Source organism: Papilio polytes, unplaced genomic scaffold, assembly GCF_000836215.1.
Source record: "Papilio polytes unplaced genomic scaffold, Ppol_1.0 DF824146.1, whole genome shotgun sequence".
In the NCBI taxonomy this organism is placed as follows: Eukaryota; Metazoa; Arthropoda; class Insecta; order Lepidoptera; family Papilionidae; genus Papilio; species Papilio polytes.
Window position 1 is genome coordinate 1,501,514 of NW_013525058.1, and position 10,023 is coordinate 1,511,536.

The 10,023-nt window shown below is 36.0% G+C and overlaps 2 protein-coding genes across 2 annotated transcripts; one reads left to right on the plus strand and one right to left on the minus strand.

The window, feature by feature from the left end:
• The first annotated feature begins 95 nt into the window (after nucleotides 1–95).
• On the plus strand, nucleotides 96–2,654 carry LOC106111900. Its single transcript, XM_013294097.1, has 5 exons — nucleotides 96–404; nucleotides 647–786; nucleotides 892–1,159; nucleotides 1,611–1,852; nucleotides 2,305–2,654. The coding sequence occupies exons 1-5, from the start codon at nucleotides 389–391 to the stop codon at nucleotides 2,587–2,589; spliced, it is 951 nt and encodes a 316-aa protein (XP_013149551.1). The 5' UTR covers nucleotides 96–388; the 3' UTR covers nucleotides 2,590–2,654.
• A 121-nt stretch (nucleotides 2,655–2,775) lies between these two features.
• On the minus strand, nucleotides 2,776–9,003 carry LOC106111899. The gene is made up of 7 exons (XM_013294096.1): nucleotides 8,858–9,003; nucleotides 5,529–5,665; nucleotides 5,175–5,439; nucleotides 4,890–5,101; nucleotides 4,583–4,808; nucleotides 3,810–4,093; nucleotides 2,776–3,212 (listed from the first exon to the last, which is right to left on the minus strand). The coding sequence occupies exons 1-7, from the start codon at nucleotides 8,871–8,873 to the stop codon at nucleotides 2,985–2,987; spliced, it is 1,368 nt and encodes a 455-aa protein (XP_013149550.1). The 5' UTR covers nucleotides 8,874–9,003; the 3' UTR covers nucleotides 2,776–2,984.
• Between the last annotated feature and the right edge of the window lie 1,020 nt (nucleotides 9,004–10,023).

The following is a 10,023-nucleotide window of genomic DNA, read 5'->3' on the forward strand; positions in this document are numbered from 1 at the left end:
ACTTTCAATTTGACTCGAAACTAGTGACGCCGTTACATATCTCGTCACAGGTGATTGTAACTAGTGACGTGAAATAACGCTCACGTCTATATACAATTGCCGGGTGCCATATTATCCTTGTAGACCTATACCATATCGGTAATCGGCATTCAGCATCAGCATCAGTCAGCTGTCATTATGTCATTTTTATCTCCTAATCTAATGTCTAATAAAACTGTAATTAAAACAATAAATAAAGAGCTTATCAAGTGAACATAACACAAAACAGCAACAACCCATCTATTTCCTTAATTCTAAAAAAAATTAAGATATCTGGCTTTTCAAAAAGGGAAAACGCTAACTTGCAAATCTATAGTGCAATTTGCGAAATCTGTATCACAATTTTAAAATGTGCGAATCATTAGGTAAGTACTGATGAATAAGTAGCTGCAAGTTACTTTATTACTTAAATTTACCTTCCCCTATAAATAAATTTTTACCTAAAATGGCTATTGATTTAGGAGTTGGCATAGTAGACTTTCATGGCTCAGTCAATTATTTTTAATAGTAACTCGATGTAAGTGATACAACAAAAAATGCCTTATTTTTTAAATTACATTGTCTATTTTATTTGACAAAGTTAATTTTTTTTCCTCCTTTTTTCTAGAGGATTTGCAAAAACCATACAAAATATGCAGAGTAGATAATTGTGGATTTAGAATAAAGGCAAAAGTTTATGGATTTGGTCCTAAATATGCCGTATTTCATCTGCTTGCTAAAGCATGCCCACATACTGAAGTTTACAAGGTATTTTTTTTTATTATAATGAAACTTAGAAAATACTCAATATTTTAAGTGGGACTTTTGTTCTTAGGATCATGTTTGTATAAACAATAATCATTTGGCTTCCAGATTTCTTTGGGAAGGTTATTGAAAATAGAAACTCCTGGTAGTGATCCCATTGTTCAGGATTTTTATGAAATAGATTGGTCGATTATGAATGAATTCATTATATCATGGTATGGCAGTCTTATACGTGTTGGTGTCTTAAGCAAACAAAATGTTTTTGAGTTCCGTCAGGAAAGAAAAATCACTTCAACTGTTATCGGGTTTGCCAAGTTAACAACAATGACTGAAAATGATCAATCTGAACTTCGCTTGAGCGACTGGATATTTGAAAGTAATTTGATTTTTATTATTTAAATGTATAATTAATTCAATGTTGAATATTGAAAAAGAAAAATCATATTTATAAACATGATGTATTTGCATGAATGAAAAACCAATTTTTTTTTGTCCACCTGTCAAGAGTTTGTTCTGTTTGTCTGCATTTAGTGAGCTGATTTTAACGGGAGGAGCAAATGAGATTATAGGCAACTTTTTTTAAATCCTGAGCTGAAGAAGCTGAGCTGTTAGTTTATTATAATTGTAAAAGTTTAGATGGATGGATGTATAGATGTTTGTTAGAATTGTTCTGATTGGCTTAATGGATCTCTATGAAATTTGGCACAGATGTAGGTCATAGTCTGGAAGAACACATAGGCTACTAATTAATTATTTAATAATTCAGACCTGGCGAAGTTGCGTACTAAAGTATAATAAGCAAATCTGTAATTATAAAACAATTTAAGGTCAACCGGCGATAGCGAAAGTACCAAGATGTCTCACGATAAATGGTGGCAAACTGCGCTGGAGGTCTTTGAATGGTGATAGGCTGCCTGCTAATGCTGTGATAGGAGGGTTTCATAACGAGCTCATTTATGTAGCTCGGGCAAAACATGGAGGATCCCTTTGTCCTGGAAAATATATACATTCTGAACGTTGCACTTTTATTGCATGGGGATACAATGAACACCGAAAGGATAACTTTGAGGTAATTATTTATTATTAGCAAAATATATAGTATTGTGTAAAGCTTCACTTTCATTAGTACTAAAAAAATTAAAATTTATACCCATAGTGTAGAAAATTAAGTTCACTCCATTTTCTATACTATATGAGGACAGATTTGTGTCAATACTTGGCGTGCGGGGGATACTTGCGCTGAATTACATGTGTAGCGGGTGTGGTTTTAGTAAATCGCGGGGAATTTCGTTCACCCGATATATCGCAGTGAATCAAATACGTAAAAAAACATTCCCCGCATGCCAAGTGTTAATAATTAACTTGAAAACTACTGGACCAATTTCATATACTATAAGAAATCTTAAATAGAATAACAATAGCCATTTTTTACTGGATTTCATTTTAAATTTCAATCAAAGTCGCGGGCAGTAGCTGTCTGATAGGAATATTTGTTATGTTAATATTTTCTTTTTTTTCCAGATTCTATGTGGTATAAATTTTAAATGGGTCAAATGTGAAGGAAGAAATATACCTGAGAATGCAATTATTGGAGGTATGTCAGAAGTAAATAATGATCCACTGTATATAGGCCGTGCTAAGTTTGGCAGCGATGTTATATGCGGCAAAGTACATGTGTTATATGGTACTTGTTATGTACCGTACAATGGCAACGAACTTGAATACCATTCCTACGAAATATTAGTAACGCCAGATACTCCTCCACGAAGGATACAAGACTCACATTGTTTTTGTGTTAACCGTTAATGTAATACGCTTGTAAATTATTTATTTATTTTAATTATAATTTGTTAAGGTTAATTTATTTTTTACATGGGGTACATTTTTTTTTTAATCTTCGATAACCCTAACCAGTAGATAGCCCTATGTAAGTTAAGAATATCTTTTTGAATTCAACTACAAGCATTTAGATTAAATGATACACAAAATAAATACATTTTAAATGTTTTAATTTATAAATAATTTATTAAAAAATATAACATATAATCGCTAGGTCAAAAATAGTTATTATGCAGTGCAGCAAAATAATATAATTATAGGCACAATGTGAATCATCTACATTCGACCGAGAAGTTTCTGCGCATAAAGGTTTCTGATGATTTCTGTAAATATCACCATTTTCTTTTGGTTTCACTATTCATTTAAGCCATGAGGATTTCATAGTCAGGGAACCCTAGCTCTTGTCCACCGAAGGGGATGTAGCAGACTCCGTGCGAAGGTTGTACTTTGCCGGTGGTGACGCTGCCTTCGTGACGTACACGGCCGATGAAAAGGGGCTCCCCGTCTTCGGACTCGCCACCGGGGAACGCCCCCGGAGGAATGTTTGATCCACTCACAGGAACCCAGTTGTTAGGACCACCCACAAGGACCTGAAATGCAAAATAGATGTAAATATATGTAATATGTGCGGTTCTTGTACGGATTCTTCCACATGTAATTATAAAAACTTTATTTTATTGTCTACATTTGTGAAATTTTTACGTGCAAATGTCAAAATTCGAATTCACAGATGACAACGAACGTCTTTTACATTAGTTAAGAATTACCATTACCATGGCAACTTTTGCTTCCTTGATATTGTCAGTGTTGTAGTTTTGTCCCTTTCCTGCATGACGGTTTTTTCCAAATTATATACTCCCTAACTTTAATAGCGTGAAAACATAGCCAAAAACGTGTAAGTGTAGGGCTATTTAATATAAAAGTAATTATTCAAAAACATACTCTGTTTGCTGTGTAGTACATACCTACATAACTAAATAGTATGTGTTCACGCTTCATTATATTAGTATAGAAGAATAGATAGATACAAAATTCACTTTTAAAAAATACAATTTAATGTCATTCATTATATGGCCCATACACTTTCTATGTTCCGTTCGATGCCAAAAGTCCACTATTAGAGTGACTCATCATAGCGGTTAAAATAAAATTTTAAAATATTACTTATGCGTGTTATTAAATCCTACCTGATATTCCCCTTTGCCGTGTTCCTGACCGCCCCATGGGACGTATGCGCAGCCGTGAGAGGCGACCAGTTTGCCGGGCAGCATGGCGCCTTCGTGCTGTGCGCGCACCACATACAGCGGCTCTCCGGAGCAGTCCTGTCCCCCGACTACGGCGCCCGGCACCAGCTGCCCGCTCACCGCGTCCATCCACACGCCCGCACCAGACGGTGCCACTGCCGGCGCCGCGCCCGGGTAACCCGCCGGCGGACTGTATAACGCCGCTGCGGTAGGCGCTGAAGGCGCCACTATAATAAAAGGCATGTTATAACAAAACGTTGATATTCAATCATAAAAAAAATTAAAAGCAAATAAAAATAAAACTTATATTATATTTGTTAGACTTGTTTTATACATGTGCATGCACAACGCAGTAAAGGTATCTTAAAAGATTAAATATATCATGATTAATTATTACAAATGCATTTATCGTCTATACTTGCTACATATGTATGCATGCGAAAATATTAAAATTGACGAGAAAGAAGAAACAGAAAAGGAAGAAGCCGATTTACTCAAAATGTACCCAACATACCACTAAATTCATTCAATATCTGGATGCAATTGCCGAGGACTAGTTAAACACAAACGAAAATACGGAATCTATACATTAATCATGTAATATACTAATTGTTAGAGCCATACTGAATTTATGCGAATATATTCAATGACACAAAATATATAAACAGCAATTAACATCGGAAGCAAAATCTCTAAATATTGTTTCGACACTCAACGAGGCTGAGCTCCGCCGCTGTAGAAATGCCTGATGCGCCAGTTGCCGTGCGCGCCGTAGCCCGACCGCACCCCGAAGTGCGTCACCGGGAACGGTGTAGGATCCACCCACTCCATCATCACCGCACCGGTAGACCCGTCGCGAACTATCAACCTTCCGCACCTCCATTCGATCAGGAATTTCTTAAACTCGTTAGGGTTCATGAGACTGGGTGTCGGAACTGTTACCTACGGACCGTTGCAATGCCTTACATTCTGTGATCGATTTACTATTAATATTTGATTACGACACTTAATCTTGTACGCTACCTTATCAGGCTTCTGCCTGCAATGTCTGATAACGGACTGGGTGTTCTCCCAGCCACCGAGGATAAACTCGTACATAGGATCCATCTCGCCGGGGCCCGGCGACAGACATACGTGGCAGTTATGGGGGCCGCGATACTCAAATTCCAGAGAGCCGGCCGCTACGGGTCCGAACTTATATTCTAACTTGTCCGGAGTGTTGAATTCTTCCGCCTCTGCATCGATAATCTGGTATTTAGTTATCGGTGTTGGGTACACTTTGATAGTAGTCGCGTTGTTGTCACTTACCTTCTATTTTCCACGTGCCAGTAGCGCCCCAACCAGTGCAGACGCCGACGAAGCCTACGGGGAAGGGCTCGGGGTCGGACCAGGAGATAAAGGGAATGCTTTCACCCTCGCGACCGGCCGACACCACACCACCGTCCCAACGCACCCAAAAACCGCGAAACTCGCCGCCGTTTACAATACCAGGTGTTTCTATTTCTACCTTGTCTGGCTTTGCTTTATTCTTCCTGATCACACTCTTTGTGTTACCCCAGCCGCCGATCATAATCTAGAAATTAAATGAAATAAACTTCAGTAAGAGCTGTTTTCCCTAATACCATAGTTAAAGAGTTCATTTTTGTTTGTGTCTTTAATAACCTCGTATATCGGCTCGGAGTCCTGGGGCCCCATGGTGAGAGCGACGTGGGCGTCATTGGGTGTTCGCACTTTGAACTGAACAACTCCGCTCGACACTGGGAAAAACTGGTACTGGAGGTTGTCTGGGGTAGACACATCTGTAAAAATTAGATGCCATATTTATAGAAAGCTTAAGACAAGCGAGTTTCTTATTAATTATCTGATCTATAAATTCACAACATGCTCGAGCAATTCTAAATATAGGCGTGCCGTTGTTTGCGGGCAAGTGGTCGCAATTCACTCCCACAGCTTTGGTATCGTTACTTTAATATTCCTGCCGCATTAGAAAGTTCAATGCACCTAACTGTGATGTCAAATATTTTACATTTCTTTGGAGACTAAAGGTTTTGCGTAAACAGAAATAATGAAAGACTGATCTGTATAAGCTCGAAGAATTGAAAATAAAATTATTTTTGCATTCGTTAAGTACTTAAAAGCTATCTCGAGGCCAGGATTTCTTTTTCGCAAATAATCGCGAATATTAAATTGTCTTTTTGACCTTAGACTATTAAAGAAACCGCACCACAAATGGGAAAATAAGGTAATTTCCAAATAATGTATTCATTTGTTTTAACACTAAAAATATGGACCGAAGACGACATAATATCTTCTAGTATTGAGAATAAATGATACCTAAATGTAGTAGATCTGTTGAAGATATATTATCATTGACAATAACTACTTCCTAACACGTTTCTTTGTTTATTTTCGAGTAGACTATGATGTCATTCGATTGAATCGATGTTGCCCGACCTTCAGGCGCCCATGTTACTGCGACGAGAAATTGGGGCAAAACTTGCGCAGTAACACTGATCAATACACTAACTGAATTATATAATCAGCTGTTAGCTACTAACATTTTTGTTTTATTAGCTTTCCCCCGCAACTCAGTTCGCGTGGAATTAAAAAAAAAGTGAGACTATATGTTCTTCCAGACTATCCTCTACATCTATGACAAATTTCATCGAGATCCGTTCAGCAGTTTAGGTTATAAATTCTAACAAACATCCATCCATCTAAACTCTCGCATTTATAAAATTGATAAAATTACATAACTTTTTAATAGTGTTCTATTTTTTATTTTATTAGCTGTTGCCCGTGACTTCGTCCGCGTGGTATAAAAATCTAATTTGTAGCCTATGTATTCTTCCAGACTATGTCCTATATCTGCGACAAATTTCAGCGATGTCCGTTTAGCCGTTCTGGAGATACTGAGTAACAAACATACATTTAAACTTTTTCATGTATAAAGTAAAAAGTAACATTAGTCTTTGTGTATCTAAATTATTACAATGTTGTGTCATGTCTGTGCCGAATTATTCACAGCATTGCGTGAAAAAATACTTGTTTTTTGCAAACTATAAGTTTAGTATACTACGTACCTATAATTTTCTAATACTTTATTTCGTTAAAATAATAAAATAAATACATCGATCTTTGTAAATGATACTATCTTACTAATATTATAATTGCGAAAGTTTAGATAGATGGATGTTTGTTAGAATTTGTAGCCTAGACTGCTGAACGGATCACGATGAAATTTGGTATAGATGTAATGTAGAGGATAGTCTGGAATACATAGACTACTTACTTTTTTTTTCTTAAATTACGCAGACGGAGTCGCGGACAAAAGGTAGTTATACAAATAAGACGAATCTTGTAACCTTGATTTTGTCGATACGTGATTATAAAAAATCTGTAAGTACAGTGTTACTACATTATTTATCTTAGCACGTTCAAGAACATGAAATAAGATTCGAATGAGTCACAGCTCCCACGCTGGCAATTTATATTACACGTAACGCTAACTATCGTAACAGTTCTTAACGTTTATCGTTTTTCATACGCAATGATTACTCGCTACTTATAAATCTAAAGGCTAAAGTATGGTATTAAAAAAAATTAACTGAATTTATAGGTTTATATTTCCATTTTCTTACATATCTGGAAATCTACATGTTACTCGTGATTACGTTTTCATAAGTGCTCAACTCGTTGCTATCGATTTAGCATAGGTCAGAGGTTGACCTATGTCCAAGCCCTTAATTCAGTAGTACTTAATGGTTATTAAATGTGATTTACAAAAAATCTTACTCCAGTTCAGTTCTGTAAGAAATGTGGCGATTTCATGCAAATGTTTACTCAGAGTTACGTCAAGGCCATTTGAAAATTGAATAACGCGACAAATATAAATTTTTTACAGAAAAAAATGATGCAAGTGCCGCAAGAATTCGAAACTTTATAAAAAGCTAATACTTTTTTTAATACACGACTATTTTAAAATATCGCATGTCTCAAAGAATTCATTAACCTTTATTATATTTTTTTTATGGCTAATAAGAGATTTTTTTCTCGATTCGTCCAATACGAATGTGTGCCCAACAACATGCAAGTCTAAAGTCATTTCTTACTCGACTTAATTCACTTTAGTAGGATCAATCGTCCGATTCGATAAGTAAGATTGTCATCTGGTATTCATTCGTTGTATTTGAATAAGTACAATACAGTCATTCATAAATCATACTAAATCTACATTATTATATTTTCTAGTAGCATGCGCTGTTACTTAACGTTATCAATGTAATAACAGGCGCCTATATTATAACTATTTGTTTATAGCATATTCTTTGCAATCTGATGATTAATCGCATTATTAACCAAGTGTTGCCAATTATTTGTTCTTTTTCCCCCCAAAAACATTAACGTCAAGTCTTGTCGAGCAAGACAGAATTAATCAATTAACATTCTAATCAGAAAACATAATACCGTATACAAGACTTGCGTTATAAGGTGAATCGAAGGACAACAGGTGACTCCACAATAGCAGACAGGATTAAATAATCGTTAACTAACCTATAATGTTGCCTATGACCTTGCTTATTGTCACACAATAAAAACGACCAATAGAAATCTCCGCTTGACCAGGATGAACTCATTGCTAAGAATACAAATTACACTTAGGTTTAATTTACAAGCACAAACAATAAGTATGATAACGTTTTATTATAAAAATATCGGTCGAAAATTTAAGATCTTAATGTAATCGCACCGCTTCGAAAAGTTTTTAGTGGATTCTTCGACAAAAGCAGTTTAGTTTTTGCCACACCCGGCTTTAGATTCGGTCCAGAAAAACGCCGGCTGGTTTATTTACCTCAACATCAACGAATTATATTAGAAAAATTGCAAAAGTTAATTGAAATTGGTCCAAGACTTTAGAAGCGTTAAAATATTTGTTAAAAATCTATCGCAGTCGCAGTTAACTTTTATAAGAATAACAAGAGTTTACTTACCCATGACGTTAGCCATGTTTGAAATTTTTTTTGAAACTTTTCACTGTTTGCAAAAATAAAACCGTCCGCTTTCGTCTGCGATATTTGAAAACTGAGCTCGTGTGAGACCGCATTCCGCGGCCTCGGGCCTCGGGTCGCGTCGAGTCGAGCAACGCAACGCAGAGATGATGTCATACCGGCTGCAAAAAGGTACGGCATATTCGGTTAGTTTTGAATCAAAATGTAATAATTTCTATTCTTCTAATACAGAAATAGTACTAGTACTAGTACCTTTAAATATAGAGACATGTTAATGGTATTATTCCCCATACCAAGCAAAATGCCGTGTATTTTGAAGCGTAACGAAGCGACTATAGCAGGTAGGTACGATACCTATATAAACTTGCTTTGGCCTTCACGTTTGATGAGTACGTAAAGGCCAGGTAAACAACAAAATTATGTTTATGTTTTCTAGATAAGTATATTGGCGAATTCTTCGTTTGTGTAAACAACAGAAATATCTAGATATGTAATGACTTTATGAATGCAGCCAATTTATAGGAATAAGTAGTTAGTTACCTAACTACTCTTGAATGAAAATCCTTGAAATCTTGCTAGTGTTTCCTATTTTTCCTACGAAAAAAAAAGTTATACTACCTAAGTGGCGTTGTTAGCAAGCAGAGAAGATAAGCCAGAAAAGTGCCTATTCACATTTTCCAATTCCACCTTTTCCAGAACTAGTATTAGGATAGGTTGAGGTGGGGTGCCCTGGGCGTCGAACATAGAGGGCACTTGTTGGGGTTCTACGTATTTTCCTATGGGTTTGCATGGAAATTAGAGGCGCAGTAGAAATGTCGCCCGTAGCGCTACTAATGAAAAAACTGGCCCTGATCCTTTCTTTATCAATATTGTTTAAATAAACATTGTTATAAATAAATACAATGTTGTACATTATTACTAATTAATTACACAGCCACATAATCGTGATATCTTTCCTTCAAATTAAAATATTTGTATTCACTGAACAACTGAACTGATACGAACGTTCAGAGATTAAGGTAACTTCTATATTCTATATAAGGTAACGTGGGTTACATGAATCAAACACAGGTTTACTTTATAACTATATATTGCGTGTTGTTTATGAATCACAAAATGCAAGAAATACAATGAGATGGGAGTTAGGT